General features: G+C 38.3%; 1 protein-coding gene across 1 annotated transcript in view; it reads left to right on the top strand.

The window, feature by feature from the left end:
- Positions 1 to 244: 244 nt before the first annotated feature.
- LOC306853183 (catenin alpha-1) overlaps positions 245 to 20,111 on the top strand; it is a 103,147-nt gene continuing 83,280 nt past the window's right edge. Inside the window, exons 1-6 of the mRNA XM_079390397.1 lie at positions 245 to 539; positions 2,503 to 2,611; positions 2,703 to 2,898; positions 6,824 to 6,990; positions 15,722 to 15,841; positions 17,103 to 17,372. Of these exons, the coding sequence (XP_079246523.1) occupies positions 2,507 to 2,611; positions 2,703 to 2,898; positions 6,824 to 6,990; positions 15,722 to 15,841; positions 17,103 to 17,372 (858 nt within the window). The 5' untranslated portion in view covers positions 245 to 539; positions 2,503 to 2,506. The remainder of the gene's footprint in view (positions 540 to 2,502; positions 2,612 to 2,702; positions 2,899 to 6,823; positions 6,991 to 15,721; positions 15,842 to 17,102; positions 17,373 to 20,111) is intronic.

Raw genomic sequence — 20,111 nt, 5'->3', positions numbered from 1 at the left:
TGAAAATGTAAAACAAATTTAGCCTACTTATGTCAATAAATAAAGCACGTGAACTAAGCTGAACTGAAACTTGATAGCAAGTAGAGAGAAAAAGAAAGAATATGCACATTTCCTCTTCAAACCGAGTCAACAGCCATGTAAAACGCCTCTTCACACATTTCGCCACATTTAAATATCCTTTCATACCTTTTAATCTGACACCATTGAGTTTTAATGCCCCCCACTGTTAGCTCAGATGAACTTTACTCGAGTATCGAGCCACTCCCAAACACACCTGATAACACTGACCGACTGACTGCTGGGAATCCGCCATCATCCTCCGCGTTCAACTCACGGGAAACACCGAAACTCCTCCTAAATACTTACTAACTCTTACATTTATTACTCAAACGGGCTCTTTTAGGCAGGTTTTAGTGGATTATATCTTTTGGCTTTGGTTTAGCCGCTGGGAGGGATTACACCACGCGGAAAAACTTTACCACAGTATTTTAAAAGTCTCATGCCTCCATTTTGAATCTGCCAGGAATTTCAACAGTTTGGTGAGTATGTTTTGTTTTTTGTCTAGATAGTTTAAATGGCATTGTTTTTATCCTTAACTAATACAAAAGTGAATTTGCCTCATAATTGGTTAAATTCATGTCTATATTGTGAATACAAGATAGACAGAAAGGCGGAATGTGTGTTTGTGGCTACACTGTTAGCTCCTTTCCTAACTTCGTGGAATGTGTGGGATATTTCTGTCTCTGTCGTTTCATATTACACTAAATAAACACCAGCTTGTTTCTAGTAAACGCTTTGTTAGTAATCGTTTGACGAATTTAGAAGGGTCATGAAAGGACAAAAGGGTCGAAAACTTCTTAAGAGTATGAAACAAAGTATCCTGAAAACTTTGGTAGGGAATGCTAGTTAGCCGTTAGCTGCACGTCTCGTATCAGGACAAATGTGTCGGGAGTTTTTATTCTGAAAGGTGTTTTTTAATCAAAACAGGACACGTTAATGTTATCGTATGTGTTGTCGTGCATGTTTTCATTTTTGAAATCGACTATGATGATAGTCTTAAGGCATTTGAGAGAATAAAATCCATTCAAGGAGTGGCCTAAACCACAACCACAAACCATGGATCGGACCCCTCCCTGTGAGCTCTGCCCTTAGCATTGTGTAATAGTACAGGATGCAGACAGTTACTGAGATAATGTGTCGTCTGTCTAAAATGACAACAAAGATAATACTTACCACTTTACCTGTTGATGTGTAAGAGATAATGTACTGTCAGCTCGTCATTATTGCAAAATAAACCCTCATTGGCTTTATGGTCACCGGCTGTACAATATTCCGTGATTTATCAAAAATGTTATACTACTAACCAAATAAATAATTAACTGCTACGTGGCCTAGATTCGATTTGAAATTACTTTATTAAATGACCTGTATATTGTCTCGAAGAGTTCGCAAAGGAAAATGTTCTTTACACTTTACAATGTATAAAACAATCTAATAGATAATTGAGATGGTGCCAGTTGCATTTTTGTAAAACAAGAGTGAGCAGACCTTGTGATGCAAGACAAGAATGTAGCACCGGTTTCAGTTGCCCAGATGACTCGATTCTGATTAGTTAGGCCATGACCTAAATCCTGTATACTTTTAAATAGGGCACTGTTTGAGGAGGCAGCCATTTGCTGTGTTGTCTGAAATAGTGGATGTTGTCAAGTGCACTCATTCAGCCCCATAATGCACCGCAACGAGTGTAGAATAGCTAGAGAATACCCATATTGCAGCTGAATTATCCATCGATCCAAACTGTGAATTTGAACACAGCCTTAGTCACGCCATCCACCGTTGTCCATGACAGAGTAAGAGCATAGTAAGTCTTGAGTTAGTGGAGAATTCTTAGTTTTCACCAATATTCTGACTGTTAAAGATAATATTTCCCACTCAAATGAGCCTGTATATATGGAAATAATTAATTTAGTTTAATTTCTTGTATTTGTTTTTATTATAAAACTACTTGCGTATTATTCAGTTTACTTGGGCCAAAGTTGAATGTCCTAACTTTTTGTAGGACACATTTGAATTCAAAGGTTTTTTCAGAGTATGTTGGTCATGCAACACTGACCTCGCCCACTTTGTCTGCATTCCCTGACCTATATAGCAAACAATGTCCATTTAGTCTGGCTGTCTAGTGCAGACAGACCCCTGCAACAACAGCAGAGCCCTTGGGGTAGGCTGATTATCCTTGTCCTTCAGTGCAAGATTGCTGATCAATGCAACTGCAGTCACTGTTTGAATGGAAAATAGCAGAGTGGGCAACAGAGCTACTCAGACACCACAAGTGTGGGTTGGTTTTGGTTAGCAGTGAGGATTGTTTACATCACTAGTGATTGCGTACACTAAATGAGTCTGTCATGTGACATTCCATTTGATAAAAGACACAGCCCCAGGCCGCTTATTTGTCTCTGTCTCACCACCCCTCTTAATCCATTGATCGCTTTTTTCTCTCCTCAGAAACATGACGAGCGTTAACTCAGCAAACATCAACTTCAAATGGGATCCCAAGAGCCTGGAGATCCGCACACTGGCTGTGGAAAGACTGCTGGAGCCCTTGGTTACCCAGGTCAGACTACTTTTCCAGATTTCACCCTCAGTTGTTGTATTGATAACCAAAGGTCACTGTTTTCCTTAAATTTTTCTTGCACCATTTGCAGGTCACCACTCTTGTGAACTCTAGCAACAAAGGACCATCCAACAAGAAGAAAGGCCGCTCCAAGAAGGCTCACGTTCTGGCAGCCTCCGTGGAGACCGCCACCAATAACTTCCTGGAGAAAGGCGAGAAGATTGCTAAAGAGAGCCAGTTCTTAAAGGACGAGCTGACCGCAGCGGTGGAGGATGTCCGTAAACAAGGTATGCAAAAAAAGATAAGTGTGTTAATTAGGGTTGGGTTGACAGTATTAAGTTTGATGAACTGATGTCAGTTCTTAAATTCCAAGAGCAATCTTTCAGTTATGCTCTTTTATATCATTTTCTGTGTTCTGCGTGAACAAAACTTCATTACGTTAACTTGCCATCTATCCAACAATCATCTTTTTTGATGTACTGCTAGTTATAGCTATAAATCAACATGACTGAACATCAGAAAGTATGTTCAAAGAAATGGTACAACGTACTGAAATGTATCATATCTCATGTAATCGCTCAATCAGTGTTTTAGCCCCAGCGAGATGCCAATAAAAACAGCTTGTATAATACATTTACCCCAGAAAGCCGTTCACTGTCCATAGCCCAGTTAGCTAGAACAGATTACTCTATAGAGGAGCATTTTACTAAATATATGCAATATATTTGATATTTAATATATTTTGACTTAAGCTGTTAGTGATGTCTTTACTACAGAGTATGATAGTGTATACCTTTGACTGATATGTTTAATGTGAATGCATCTATAACAAGTTTTTATGATATCCGCTGTTTAAATGCTTATATTTCAGCAACAAAATGGAGTAGAAACACGAATAGATATAAAGTGATAAGAAAATGTGCGATTTTAATCTTTGTATATAACTTATGGTTATTGCTTACCTTACATGTAATTATTTTTTTTGTACACAGTTGAGTGTTGATCGTTATTTCTCATTAAGTTAAGAGACTGTTTTCCTAAAGAAAAATAGACTTGTACTGTACCTGATATATCCAAATAAATCAATATAGAATCAAATTGAGAATTTTTGAATCTGAAACAAATGTCAATACGCAGCCCTAGTGTTACCTCTACGTTAAGTTCAGAAGTGTCTGCAGCCATTGAGACTATTAAAAGAAACTGTTGAATATCCTAATTCGAGTAATGGTTTCAATCAGTGGTTTCATTTCCTGTTTTCATTATCTGTCTGTGCTTATCTGCATGTGTGGATGGATTTTTGAATTAAGAGGGCTTGGCTTGTGCTATCAGAGTTGCTGCACCCCCCCCCCCCCCCCCCCCCCCCCCCCCCCCCTCCCAAGACTGTTGTCCTGTATATCCCCTCACTCAATCTCATGTTGTTCGTTCTCATTATAGAACATCACTGGTATCTCTGCCATGTCTCCTTACGGAAAGAGGATAGAGAAGACAGGTTAATAGAAGGATTTAACCCTGTCAAATTGCAGAACATTTCTCTACACCTTGTTTGCCATTCATTTTTTATTAAAATCCTGTTAATATCGATACACGATCACTGCGACACTCTAGTTAGCACGTGCTTTGGTTTAACTTTAGTTATATAAGATTCAGTAGCCTCATCATATCAGCATGAGTTTAGAGGCCTTCAGTTTATGGTGTAAATTTGCAGGGCTTTTGACACTGATTGCTAACTAATCCTGGGTATATGGCTATGCTCCCTCTGCTGAGGAGGGATTGTCACATTCATTAGTGAACAGCTTGCCTTGACTTGTTGCGCTGATCCATCAAGATATTTTTATTTATGCTCAGTTGCCAAGAATGCGAAAACGAGCAAAACAACTTGCATATATACATGGAGTCTGCTAGTTGTCAAAGGTGATGTCAGATTTTGAGAAGACGACACTTTACTTATGCAAGACTTCAGCCCAAGTCTGTTGGCTTGTGACAGAAATAACCTGTAGCCTAAAGTCCTCACCATACGTTCTCATTCAAAGTGAGTGGCTGACGTGAGCTTCCATGGCCGGAATGCCCCCTTCTTCTGGAATTAGTGTGGCATTTCGCACTTCTGAGATGCAGAGTGCAGGCTCAACCCACTTATCACTTGTTGGAATAACATCTTTGTCAGTTTCAGACTCGGCACTCAGTGTTTATTGGCTTAGTTTGGCTTGTAAAATCTGTCAAGCGCCGGCCAGCACACTGCTGTGATGCCGGGGAATGTCACATTGGTTTTGCTTTGCTGTCATTGGCTGCAGAATCCAGATGCTGTTTCTCGCTGGTGCCGGAGACTGTCAGCTATGCAGTTTTGCTCGACCATGCGTGGTTCGACTGATAATGCCACTATTGAGTGGGGTTAAAGCTTCCCTAGATTGAAAAGAGATCCCGTACCCAGCTGTGGCTTACCAGCTGTTCTGCGAGCCGGGTCGTTGCGTAATGCACATTAAAAACCACCGAATCCTTGAACAGTTTTCTCCCTAACAGCTATAGAATTGTCTGTTGCATGTATGTGCGCAATATTAGCATGACTCCTGGGTGCAATGTGTCTTATTTACCGTATTTACCTTCGCACCTTTCGACGGGACGGATGAAGGATGCTGGGAATGATAATGCCGTCTGCTTTCCCTCCAAGGAATCTGGATGCTCATTGTGCCTTCTTCAGACATCCGCTTTCAACATTTCATCACAAGCCTCTGTAGTACTCTTGTGAGCGCTACCTTAGAAGTGATAGATGTGAGTTTATTATGGGTGCGCTGATCACTATCAGGCCCATGAAAATGGTCTTATTGATTGCACCCTCTGGAGGGAATGACAGTCCCAGAGACCTTAGTTCTTTTTGTCTGGTATATGGTGGGGTGAATTTATTTTTAAGTGATGGGTAGAAATAGAAAGGTTCTTAGAGATACCATTCAGTGTGTGGCAACCAGTGCTTGCACTATAACCCAGAAAATCTTGTTGCCGTCATTCTGAGAGACTTTCTTCCTGTTACCAGGGAACACTGCACATTATTCCAAACATCAACAAAGGAAGGATGAGACCCCCCTCCCCGAGCACAAAGCTCTTACTCACTGCCCCCTCAAATTTTTATTTTTTTCATTCTATTGAGTCAATTTCAGTTCAGTCTAGTTATGAACTTAGCCATTACTTGCACTTTTGGCCGCTTTCATTGCAGGCTTTTTTTTTATTTTTATGTTTGGCTTGAGTGGGATGCGTGTATCTGCATGATTGCGACGCATTTGACTAAACACGCCGAAACTGTCGAATGTGAGGTTTGTGGTCGTATGACAGAACTTAATTTCAGTATTTTAAGCTGCTTTTAAAATGCTCTGCTTTGTCGCTTTGAAAAGGTTTCAACATGAGCCAACTGGGATGTGAAGGCAAGTGATGACACCCTTTCGCAGGCACATCAGATAAGACGTCAGTGTTATCCCAGGGACTCGACCTTCACTGAAAGGACTCGTTTGGTGTGCTAGCATGTGTCACAGAGCTTTGGCTAACGTAGACATGAATTGAGCCTTTGCTTTCTCCACAATGTTCCACTGCTTCTGACTTTCCTCTCCATCTAGCATTTCACAAAATGACATCCTAATGCAATTAACCCGTCACCTCCCTAACCACTGGCATTTATCCTTGAACATGAACACCCGCTGCCCTGGTGATTAGCTCTATATTTCACCTTGTAGTTGTTCTTGTGTATAGTTGTTGGCTCTGCTCTTATGACAGACTGCAGGGTGGCTGAATCAGACCTACCGTCTGAATTGTTGGTTTAAGTTTCACAGCTCCCCATGTAGCTCTTTGTTACAGGGGATTATTGATGTTTTTCCCCTTTCGTGCTCATTGTTTACTTGGGATTTTTGAGGTCGGTTGTCACTAAAGAGCCTCCTGTACGTAATGTTCTTATGTCTTTGTTGTCTCGCAAGTGACCTTGGACGGTATTATCATTGTCAATTAACAGAAGCGGATTTTAATCAAATAACGGACAATAATTAGGTCCCAGTTTTTAGCATTTCAAAAGGCCCCTTTGGAAGTAATTGCATCTTCAGATCTTTAATTATCTGTTACGTCGACTTCCACATTGGGAAATGATCATTGCATTGACCTTGCTACTCTTGCATCATGAAGGCTATGAAAGGATGAATTAAAACTAATAATGAGACTCTGTGTATGACTGTTTTTCTGTAGGAGAATCCATGAAGTTGGCCTCAGGAGAGTTTGCAGAGGATCCCTGTTCCTCAGTGAAGAGAGGCAACATGGTCCGTGCTGCACGTGCCCTTCTTTCTGCTGTCGCTCATCTGCTTGTACTGGCGGACATGGCTGATGTGTACCAGCTTCTGCTTCAGCTCAAACTGGTGAGACGCATACAGACACACATTTTTACTCTATGAAAAGTTATTTCACCAAAAAGTGAAAATTTGTTATAGTTTATTCGATAACTTATACATTAGGGATGGGAATCTTCAGTCACTTCACGATCCGATCCAATTCAGATTCTGGGAGTCACGATCCGATTCCAAAACGATTCTTGATCTACTTTTTTTTTTTTTTTTTAAATAGTTGGAATCTCTGTGTCAGTACTGCCATCTTAAAAGTAGGGGTGTGAATCTTGGTTTCACGATTCAGTTCAATAACGATTATCATTATCAACTCAATATCACGATGCGTCACATTCTCAGTTTTCAATATTACTGCACATGGCTACATTTTCATATAAATTAAAACATTTATTTAAATTTAAATTTATTTATTTAACATTTGTTTAAAAAAGTAGCCTGCTTATATAAAGTAAGTGTTCCTTAAGTATACGAAAGTTTACAGACAATAGTTATAGGTTTTTCTTTTTTCCCCTCAACATTATTGCCATTTGATTATTACTTATGAGATCATAGACCGTGGCAGCTGTAAAAGACTGCATTCAGACTAATGCACAGATCTATTTCAAAATATCAGAAGTTTTTTCTTGCTCTGAAAACAACTGTGTACATCAATTTCGTATAAAAGTATTTGAAAATGCAAGTGCATTTAACCGTAGCCGCAATTGAGCTTCAGGATAAACAAACACAAAGCGCACTTGATAGTACTGTTTCATGCATCTAATAGTGCTGCATTCCAAACGGTATAAATGAAAGCATATCTAAAGTAAAACACGGTGGGTGGAAGCACACACTGTCAAGCAATGTGCACGTGTCTCACAGCGCAAATTGTGTAATGAAGCCCGCTGTGTCTCTAGCGTGCAGCCGTGCACGTGCCATATGTGGGGAAAAAACACAAGCCCCGAGTCGATTCTGAAATATTCAGAATTGATTCAGAATCATTGAAGAGAGAATCGCGATGCATCTGAGAATCTTTTTTTTCTCCCACCCCTATTATACACTACCATTTAAAGGTTTGTCTCTAAGATTAATACTTTTTATTCTGCCAAGGATGCATCACAGTGATAAAAAATGTTAGTAAAGTAATTTGATATTACAGTAGATTGCTGTTTTAAATAAATGTTGTCCTTTTTTAAATAGCCTGAAAAAGGTATGTTGATTTTCACAAACATATTAGGCAGCGCAATTGTTTTTAACATTGATAATAATTGGACATGTTTCTTGAGCAGCTAATTGGAAATATTGCTGAAGTGAATAATAATATGCTAATTAAATTTCATTGGCTGCCAAAAATTCAGCTTTGACATCAGAGGAATAAAATATTTTTTGAAATGTATTAAAATATAAAAGTTATTTTAAAACGGTCATGTGAAAATTTTGGATACCCTATTGAATTCCATGGTTTTCTGTGTCAGGGCATAATAAAAAAAAAAATCTGGTCCTTGGCAGGTTTTAAATTTTGGAAAATAAAACTTCAGATGAACATCACATGACGCATTGTACCATGTCATTGTTTAATAAAAATAAAGCCAAAATTTGAATGTCATGGGTGACAAAGTTAGGACAGCCTTACTGTTAACAGGAACTAAGAGGGTAAGTAGCCGTCAGGCATCGCTAATCAAATGCCTTTGATTAACTGGTCATCAGCAAGTGAGCGCCTCTATAAAAGCAGACGTTTTGGCAGTTTGCTGGTCTGGAGCCTTCAGGTTTGTTTACACAATGCCAAGTATTGGCTTGTATTACATGTTTGATTTCTAGAACAATCTCCAAAAGACCAAAAAAAAAACCAAAGTGGAGATGTTTGGCCATAATGCACAGTGCCACTTTTGGTGAAAACCTAAAGGGCATATCATCACAAACACCTCATACCAAAAGCCACGCATGCTGGTGTAGGGCTGATGATTTTGGGCTTGTTTTGTGGCCACATGGCCTGGACACCTCAAGTCATTGGGTCAACCATGAACTCCTCTGTATACCAAAGTATTCTTGAGTCAAATGTGATGCCATCCCTACGACAGCTAAAGTTTGGCCATAACTGGGTCATGCAACAGGACAATGATCCCAAGCACACCAGCAAATCCACAACAAAATGACTGAAAAGAAAAGAATCAAGGTGTTGCAAAAGCCCAGTCAAAGTCCAGAGCTCATCCTGATTGAATGCTGTGGCAAGAGCTGTGCATAAACGCGTTGAAAAACTGGAGAAATGTTGTAAAGAAGAGTGGGTCAAAATTCCTTGAATGACGTGAGAGTCTGATAAAGTCATACAGAAAATGATTATTTCAAGTTATTGCTGCTGAAAGTGGATCAGGCATTTAAATCATAAGGTGTCCTAAGTGGCTTTTCCATCTTTATATTCATTAAATAAATAATGGCATGGTGCAATATGTCATGTAATGTTCATCTGAGGTTTTATTTTCCAAAATTAACACCAGCCAAGGACCAGATGGATTTTTTTTTTTATTATACCCTGATAAAGAAAACCATGGAATTCAATAGGGTGTCCTATCTTTTTCACATGACTGTATGTAATATAACAGTATAATAATATTCAGTATAACTGTTTTACTGTATTTTTGATCAAATAATTGGTGAGCATAAGACTTCTTTCACAAACATAAAAAAAAAAATCTTCCAGGAACTATACTTTGGAACCGTAGTGTAGTTCCAGACCTGTATGGATTTCCATGGAGATTCATTGAACAAAGAGATTTCCATAACCTTGGGCAGTATCTATTAGCTTTAAGTAGTTATATTCACTTTTCATCTTCTCCTCTGCTGTAGCTCACAAATCACATTCATGTGTATGCATATTTATTTGCATGTCACTTTTCACTTATAAAAAAATGCCAGAACCTTTGGTGTCTGTCGAGAGTAAATGATGACACAATTTTCATTTTTGGGTGAATGATTCTTTTAACATTTTGATCACTCTAGACATTCCTCGAGGGGTTATGTCAAAATGGGCAGAGTATGTGCCTGGCAATTTCCATTTCATTTTGGAGTGGCTCACATCATGCCAACCAGCAGAAACTCTCTGGCAAAGTATCTGGCTGGTATTTTTGAAATGACACTTGTTGGAAAACAAGTTTTAAGCTGGAAATTAGCCAAAATGTGTTGTGCGTATAACTGGTGCTAACATTTGTAGATGGCTGATAGCAAAGTTGTTTTGAACCTTCATATATTGCTGTATTACTTAGACACAGTCTACCACTGATTTAAGATTTCCTTTTATAACCCCCTTCATTATCTCTGCCCCTCGTCAGTCTGTGGATCTGAGAAAAAGCGACAGCCAAAGGGAGTACTGCAGGGAACTGGCTTTGGTCCAGAAGGCTGGGTAAAGCACGCAAAAAGATGCCTGAGTTTAGTCCTATTTACCCCCTTCATCATCTGCACTGGTGTCGGTGCTTTTATTACCCTCTGGTTTTACTGCCCAACTCTTCTTGAACTTCCTCCAACAGTAATTATATGCACGGCAAACCCAGTTACTGTGTGTGTGTGTGACTATTAACACTTCATATACAAAAAGAAAACCCTGCATGGCAGCTGGATGTTGCAAACATTTCTGTAGCCTACAATTTGTGTTTAACATATGCCTAGGTTTTATATTAGACTTGTTTGCATTGTCTATAGGTTGTTGGTGCAAACTAGATTACATCCACTTTCTGTTTCTGCAAACAACACGCTATTGAGTCACATTTTGTGTAGTCCCCGATGCAGCATAGAGAGGTCTTGTCACGTTTGTGCACAAAATGATTTCACCATGTTGGCAGGGCTGTGAAAAACTCCCCTATTTCAATGAAAATATTATGGGATACAGGTGGATTACTTTTTCCGATTTTTATGCCAGTGTTTTTTTGCTTGAAGTTTATGGTGGATGTTCGTGCAAGTGGAAGCAGAAGCTTTCTTGTGGATGAGTCAGCGCTGTTCTTGCCTTTTTTTTTTTTCTTCATTGAATTGTTCTGGGAGCTCCGCTTGAATGATCAAATGAGAAGCTTTAAGTATGCTTGTGACCATGAAATATTTGTTGTGTCTGATTTTGATCTAATGTACTAATGATTTGGCTAATGCATTTGTTGAATTGGAGTACACTATGAAAGGGAAAATCATGATAGAGATGGACTCTTTTTTTTTTTTTGTCTTTTTTTACTACAGTGGTTGAACGAAGTGCACTGATTACAATTTGAATGTAGGTAGCTTGAATGGTTATGTCAAATTGCAACCCTCTACGGACACCTTAGCAATTGAATTGCCATTGGCTAGTAATTTTTTTTCTTTTACTGGCCAGACAGAGATACATAGATATACATGTATGTATATTAGGGATGTCAACGTTAGTGCGTTAACGCATGTGATCTAAAAATTTTAACGCGTTAATATTTTTTTAACGCAAATTAATTGTTTAAGGTTTGACCCCAACTTGCCGTCATCGCAGTGCGGAAGGTAGTCATTGCCTGCGTCCCAATGTGCACACTATCCATCCTAAATTCTATGTGATTATTAGTAATTTTCAATACTATTTAGGGCATATAGGATTGATGGTATGCACATTGGGACACAGGGATTGTGTGATTGAGGCGCCGGGCTGAGAGAGATCGATCTGTGTACTCATATCTGATAAGGGTACAGCGAACCAGTGTTGCCAGGGTTGCGGTTTCCCCGCACAATTGGGCTATTTTGAAAATACAGTTGCAGGAAAATTTACAGAGCTGTTGGCTGCAGTTTTTTGGGCTACTTTTATAATGTACCGCGTAGTGTTGTCAAAAATATCAATATTTCGATAAATATCGATACTGAAATATCTGAACGGTACCAATATTAATTTCCCGAAGTATCGATACACCGATACTAGCCGAGCTGTCACTTTCACTTCTCTCCAAAGGCGCGTGGACAAGCACCACATGTGACCGCACTCGTCTCCTTCGCTCTGGTTAAATAGCAAAAGTGGAGTGAATAGAAAGATGACTGCTCTGGTTGTTAAAGAACACAGCAGTAGTGCTATCTGTAGGGATCTATGATCTCCGCGATGCAGAGAACGCGCACGGAATCCAGTCATAAAACGGAATTTACAGTTTAACGCGGAATGTCACGGAATTTGTCAAAGTTTGGATGACTTAATCAAAAGTAGGTCATTACACTTAGATCAAATCGTGATATGGACTAGTATTTGTAAATATTAAGCTGCAAAAGTCGATTTAAATATGAATCCTGCATGTTCTGGGCGTCTCTGTGTGAATGTTTACTAATGTGGCGCTCGCGGTGATTTCAGCGTCTGCCGTCTCAATGAGGACATAAATACATCAACAATATCTCCAGAACTGATCTGAAAGGCACTTTACGAGCATTTTACCATTTAATTTGAGTAAAACTAGCGTCATATCATACACACACAGAACTTTAAAAGTATTCACGGCAACCCGTCAAAATAAAAGTTCGGTTTAACTGACCGTGTGCCAGAAATAGGCTATATTACTATTATTTAGTAGAATGTACATAATACTACTACTTACTACTACTGTTAATTTTTTTAAAAGAGATAATCACAACATATTTTAATTTTAATAGTAAATCCCCTTCATTTGCCAAAAATGTAAATGTTTAAATTTTCATTCATTCAAATCTAAATTAATTAAAATCATTTTATGCCTTCATCTGATATCCAGTAAAATTTAAATACACAACACAGAATTTCTGAGGGGGAAACACATTTCATAAGGCTACTGTAAGAATAAATAAAAATTGTTTGTATGCATTCAAATAATAGACATGCTAAAACACAGAATTTGGTAACAATAAAACAGGTGACAAAAAAATAAACATTTCATACGGCCCTAAACGTGTCCTTTTTGTTACACTTTTAATAAATTAAATGTTAAATTGTATAATTTTCATGATTTTAATGAATTAGACATGCTTTTAGATTAATAGCATTTAATTTGACCATTAAAAAAAAAAAAGAGTCCAGAAAAATTCAAACGGAAAAAAACGGAATCCAGAAAAATAAATTGAATGTAGAAAAAAATAAAATGGAATTTGGGGAATAATAAAACTGATTTCATAGGGCCCTATATCTGGAAATATTTTGGTTATGAAGCAAATGAGAATATCAGCAAATAGAACTTTGGATTTTAATTAGTACATGTATTAGTAAACGTTAGTTTCAATTAACATTTAACTAAGATTAATAAAAGATTAATAAATAAATCAACAAATGCAGTACCTCAAGACATTTTTTTTGTTCATGTAAAATATACCGCATGTTCTCGACTTGTTACATTTATCTTTAAATTAAAAAAATTACCCCCTTAATATTGTGGCAGTTTTTTTCACCGTGGTATCGAAAATGGTATCGAATATCGATATTTTTCAAGGTATCGTATCGAAGTTAGAAATTCCAGTATCGTGACAACACTAGTACCGCGGCTGCCCAAAGTTATACACACGTGATCGCAAAAGGAAGTTATTACAAACACTCGATGGTGGTTTAAAGTGAGTTCTGAGTAAAAGTGTACTATTAATCTCATAAATTGTTTTATGTAGCATGATGCTACTGTTAGCTCTAATGCACCTGCAGAACATGTCCAATTCTTCTTCATAATGCATTTGATCATAATACTTCATGTAAGGTTGCAAGAAAATGTTTTGTTGTATTTATTTAGAAATACTTTTGATAATAGTTGGGTAAATGTGTACTGGGATTGAAGTGATGTGGCTTGGTAAACGTTTTATTGCCAGTATAAAGGCTGATAATGGCAGAATTAAAACAAAAGAATAAGGATTATGTCTCATACCTAGCGGAGATGTGAGAGGTTCTGTTTCCTTAAACTAGTTTGTCATGCATTCCTTTATTTAACACATTTACAGGTAAATCCTAGTATTTTAAATTTGCGATTAATCACAGTCCAGGACTGTGATTAACGCGATTTTACATTTTGTTTTAATCGATTCACAGCACTTATATATGTACAGCTTTTTAAATATCTGAAAGTACACTCTTAACATCAGTCAGTCAAGCATTATAAATATGACTGTTAATCAAGTATTATTTGATGGTAGAACTCTAGTAATTAGAATTAAAACTTAGTAACCATGTATGAATGCATAGACATTTTAACTGAATTTAGGACTGGCGGTGGTGCTTTTTTTGATTGGGTGTTTGTTAAAAAAAAACGGTAAATTTAAAATAATACTGAGAGGCCGTTAATAATAATACGAATTCTGCTAAAAAGAACAGTATAAAACACACTAAGGATTAACGAATATTAATCAGGTTATGCCGGATTCATGAATATTAATCAGGTTATGTGCGTTCACTCAAACTGATTCACTGAAATCAAAACAGGGACGATAACAGGTGAGCACCAGCCAATGAAAGCCATTAGTTCCGCCCACTACCGGAAAACCCTGCAGTTCTTAAAAGCTGAAGAAATACAAAGGAAGTGTTATTTTGACAGAAAAATACAACAAAGAACATCGTTTACATGCAGTGCGTCAATTCTGCATGTAAGACTCTCTTGCTCTCTCTGCTCTCACCAAAGCGATGGCGAGTCGTGCACCTAGAGTTCACTGTACGTCAAATACAGGTGTGCTGCGCATCCATTCAGATGAACTGAAAAACAGTACAGATCCCTTGACAGAGAGCGAAACTCTGAAGCGATCAGTCATTGTTCCGCGAGTGAATATATCTGTGCTAAACTTCTACTTAGTCTCCAACTCGCGCACTGGCAAGTAAAATTTGACAATTTATTAGCCATTGGCTAATATTAAACATTTAGTCGCCCAGAGTGAAGATTTATTCACACGTGCGAGTGATTTACTCGCATTGTAGAGGGTTGCATTGATACCTTTTCAATCGTACAGCTTTGTTTTCCCCTTTTATATATGATGTTTTATGACATTTCTCTCTCTCTCCAGTTCTTTCTGTTGTCTTCATCGATAAAAAGTGGAAAAGTTCACAAGTTCTAAATATTAGTTTATCCTCCTGAGACCCAGCTATGGAGTTTTTGCCTCTAGTGGACATTCTATTTCATTGAATTTCTCTGAGACCTCACATGTCACAGTTGTAAGTCTGGATGTCCTGTACAAATCACATTCAGGGTTTTATAGAGATACTAATATAGCATAATGACAGATTTATAAGCAGTTGTTCGGAGTCCGGTCATTTTTGACCGGGAACACCACGAGTGTGACTTTTTGCAATTTTGTACAAAATAAAAGCATTTAAAAGCAAACTTCCTGATTAAACATTAAAGTACACTAGTGTGAGAAACAGTGCAAATTTTTATAATTTTTTGTTTAATATTGTGAAAATTATTCATAAAAAAATATTTTTTCACTCAAAAAATTAGGTACCTACTTTCAGATAAATGAGGCTTACGATTAATCAGAAGCAAATAGAAACACAAAACCAGTCCTAAATGAAAGAAAACAAGTTGACAAAAAGATTGAATCCAATATTTGGTGATAACATAGCATAATGACAGATTTATAAGCAGTTGTTTGGAGTCCGGTCATTTTTGACCGGTAACACAAAAGGCGTGACCGGAGTCCGAACACAACCAGAGGGTTAATAGAGTTTTATGGTGAGTTTAAGAAATACAAAGCCTGCAGGATAAATGCATGAATGATTTTCAGATGTTGCACTTAATGTCCATAGATTAGACCATAGATTAAGAGTTTTTTTCTTTAACAGTTTATCGTACTTGACCCACAGGTTGAGGAGAGCCTGGTGAAGGTTCGAAACGCTGGCACTGAGCAGGACCTGGGTATCCAGTACAAAGCTCTGAAACCGGAGGTGGACAAACTGAATGTTATGGCGGCCAAGAGGCAGCAGGTAAAATGCAGCCACTCCTAGTACCAAATGTTTTCATAATCTGAAGAGATCTAATTTCATTTGGAGATGTACTGACTTTGAATAGCATTACATCCTCCACCCACATGTGCAGCGAGGAGCTATGTAGCATTGGTTGAAGATTTGATACCCGTAAGCACGAACAATCTTCTTTGTACCAGTCGGGGAGGGAAAAAGCAAGACTAGGTTGGAGCAGCTAGACTAACAAAATTCATTTAAATGATATGAGAATTGAGTCTTTGGGATTTTTTTTGGGTTTATCAGGATAAGCAGTAGTCAGCAATGATGGATTTCAGGATGAGTTTTCCAGGTGAGCTCACTGATTAATAGAATGAACGTTGTTTCGCAATAGAGAGATTATAGCTTATTGACAATGATAACTATTTCTATTTTTCAATATGGAGTAGAGCTGTTCATTTAATTTATTCAGCTTGATTTCCCCTCTCATGCTACACTGGGCCCTTCTAAGTTTATAATTTGGTGAATCAGTCGGCAGATGCTACAGCCTCATTCCCAAGGTGCAAATTGCTGTGGTATAAAATTTTTGAAAACTTTTGCTACTTCCGTCTCAGGAGTTATGCTTTTTTCCACCGAGAACAGAAATCATTTTCAGTGAGGGCTAGTCTACACTTGGGAGATCTCAGGTTTGACAGCAAAGATCGATCATGAAAGCACAAAAATTGCCCCCCCCCCATCTTCAAAACATTTCACATAGATCAAAATCCTGTGTCAACTATGCTCAAACTGGCCAGAAAGTGTTTTTTTTTTTTTTTCTTCTTGGCTGGAACTTGTGTTCTGACAGACAGCAATTTGTGTCAACACTGTACACTGACTTTAAGTATGGGGCAGCAACAGCAACACTTTAGAGATTAGAAGGCGTTCACGCAGGACGTATTCCCTCTTTCAAACAGCTAGACAGAGTGTGTATGGAGCAGGCCATTGATTAACTTGACACATCATCTTAAAAATGTGTCACTTATGATGTGAAGGGAAAAAAATAGTCAGTGTGACATTATGTACACTGGCAATAAAAAAGTAGACAAATTACCCAATTTGTTCACTTAACAGAAGTGATCATATTTACTTTGGTTCCACATGGCACGTGTTTCTACATGGCATATTTGCCAAGCTGTACGGTCATGATCTGATTATGAGCATGTGTGGCCCCTTGGGGTTCTCTTTAATGTCCTTATTATGACAGGCCTGTAACATCACCCCTGAATTCTCTCTCTTCATATGACAGGAACTCAAGGACGTCCATCACAAAGACCAAATGGCGGCAGCTCGCGGTGTCCTTCAGAGGAATGTTCCCATGCTGTACACGGCTTCGCAGGCCTGCCTGCAGCACCCAGATGTGGCCGCGTACAAGGCCAACCGGGACCTCATCTACAAGCAGCTGCAGCACGCTGTCTCGGGCATATCTAATGCAGCTCAGGCTACCAGCAGCGAGGACTCCAGCTTCTCCCAGTCTGCAGGTGGAGGAGAGCTGGCCTACGCCCTCAACAACTTTGATGTAAGTCTGTGGGCTTTTGGATGTCTCGTGTTTGGGCCAGTTTCTCTGATCCAGACAGAAATAGCAAGCCTATAAGTGTTAGTGAAGAATTGTCATTCAGCAACACGACCGAGACTAAACTGAGAATTGTCCTCCTCTAATTGAGGGGAATGTGCTCTGTGAACGTTGTCATTTAGGGAATGGGTGCTTTTTTTGCCAGTTGTATTGGGATGGATGCCATATTGCATGCTGCTGTGAGGTGCAAATTTCAAAAAGGGTAGAACAACAGAAAAACTTATGCACTTTTCAGTGAGGGTGTGAAGAGCCAGTGATTGGCTTGGTCCAGTTTTAGGAATGGGATATAGATCGTGAAATATTCAGAATTCATGGAGAAGGTTATATTGAAGAGTTATGAAATATGCAGCTCTTTGCAGACCTTAGGCTTGGTTTAACGTGTTAAAAATGATTTAATTGAATCAATAATTCCTCTCCATTAGAAAGTCTACAGAAAGATCAGGCTTTGGCTGAAAATGCAATAAGGCTTGATTTTTGGAACTTTCTGTAAATTTTGCTTTCAGGTTTGTGAAATGCGCAAAGTTGTTTTGCAGCCAGTGATGAAGATGAGCATATTGTGCGTTGGATCTAACAGCAGTTGCATCACCCTCTGCAACTGCGCCACACAATTTTATCAACAAGGAGCATGAGAGCAGCGAGTTGTTGACACATCCGGTGTGTGATTGAACTGTGTCAAGGAGACTGTAATCCAGGATTGGATCAGATTAAATTTGTATGTCCAAACAAAGCTTGAGCTACTGACCTCAGAGTCTTTCACAAGTTTGAACTTCTTTTGCAGGATTGAGTCGGGTCAACACCAAAAACTTATGGGAAATAACATGACAGTTTGACTGTTTAAGCAATACATTTTTGTCCTGATGTGACTTATTTTAAATAATTCAGATTAGAGTCTCTAAATTTAATTTGAGGTTAAGGGTAGAAAGTGATCATTAGCTATCCTTCATTTATTTGCGCTTTGAACAGTTAGTCTCCTTCCGGAATAGGATGCGAACCATTAGTCTAACCATTTTTGGTCTGTTGCGCACTCAACATTTTAAACAATCACTTAGTGAAATAATAAATTCAAATGATATGCACGAACAGAAATGTTGCCATAGAGATCTTATGAAAGAAAAAAAGTAGGTTATAATGGCACCAGCTGTGTTTTTGAGCATAGGGTGTCTGCACATATTACTTTTGAATTTGTTGGTCTTGCAAATGCAACCTGTACTTTTAAGTAATGTTCCTGATGGACAGGGTGAAAATTAACCTTTTTCTCATTCACAGTTTGCCAGCATTTTTAAATTCAATTCCAGCTCAGTATATCTGTGAAATTGAACAGAGCATTAAATCTTGACAAGCTTTTTTTTTTTGCTGCATTGTTTGATTTTCTAAAGGTGTTTTTGGTATTTTCCTTTTTAAGGTTAAAAAGAAATGCCAAAAATTAAGTGTTTTTTTTTTCAATTTTTATTTTTTATTTTTTCCAAGGCCAGTTTTGCCAATTTTGGTGCCTTGTCAATGAGTAAAATGTCCCACCATTGAGAAACAAAACAAAAAAAATTCTGGTTGTGGGTATTTAATTTGCACCCTACTGATGGACAGCAGCATAAAACAGCTTAAAACTCTCTGCTGATCTCAAATACAATTTGTTTGAATCTGTAGTTTTTACATCGACTGAAGCAGGTGCCTCTAATGAAGCTTGAAGCCGCTAGAGGAGTGTTTACAGATCTTGATGTGCAGAATATACTGTTTTTATTTGCTGCTTTGAAATATATGCTTTCCCATCATGAAATAATGATGAGAGAAGGCTTTAAGAGATTAGCACAGCACTTCATTTCATCTCTACAATCCTAATTATAGGGCGTCTATTAGTCCAGCTCAAATCATCATTTCTGTTATGATGCATCGTATATGTTTGCCTGGGCAACACAGCTCAAAATAATGAGTAAAGTCAATTAAGGCAATGTAACTCCTGTTAAACCTCGTCAGCACTTCCTGTTAAATTTGTAACAAATCAGTCACCACAGGTACTCGTCTCCGTCTCTTGTGGCGAGAGGGTTTGCTCATCAGATTTCCTCTGCCTCGATTAGCTGTTGAAAGATTTTGCACACAGTGGTGTCAAAGTGGTGTCGATCTGCTAAAGAGAGCACTCGCACATCAAATCAAACCCTGTCACTCTGTTCTTTCACCATTTGATTTTCTTTTTTTTTCTTTTTTTTTTTTGTCTTCTGCAAAAGTGCATTCTCATCCGTAGTTCTGGGGCCTTTAATTATTGAGTTAATGGGTTATTGCCTTGTTTCGTGAGTTTTTGTGCTCCTTTTGTTTCTCCAAACTGTCTCTGGGGTTGTTGCTCTGAGCTCAGGGACTTTAGAAAGCTCTGATCTTCAAAATCTGCTGTCTCTGGGGTTCATATGCTCAGCTACCTACAAAGCATTTCTATATTTATTTATCTTGTTTCTTTTTGCTTCCTCACTCTCATATGATGAAATCGCCCATTTTTTTTTTTTCATCTTCCCACTTGATGGCGAATACATCTGGAAGTTGATAGATTAATGCAGAATTCATTAGTCATCTACAGAGCTGTAGGTGTAGTAGCATGAGTCAGTTTCTCTCTTCTTGCTCTTTCGCACCCCTCCACCAATCTCTCATTCTTTTTCCTTTTACACGCTGCAATTATCCCTCGTCATTCGACAACAATGAACTGAC

This window comes from Barbus barbus (genome assembly GCF_936440315.1).
Source record: "Barbus barbus genome assembly, chromosome: 33".
NCBI classification, from domain to species: Eukaryota; Metazoa; Chordata; class Actinopteri; order Cypriniformes; family Cyprinidae; genus Barbus; species Barbus barbus.
The sequence above is the reverse complement of the archived record's forward strand: the minus strand, read 5'-3'. Positions and strand labels throughout refer to the sequence as shown.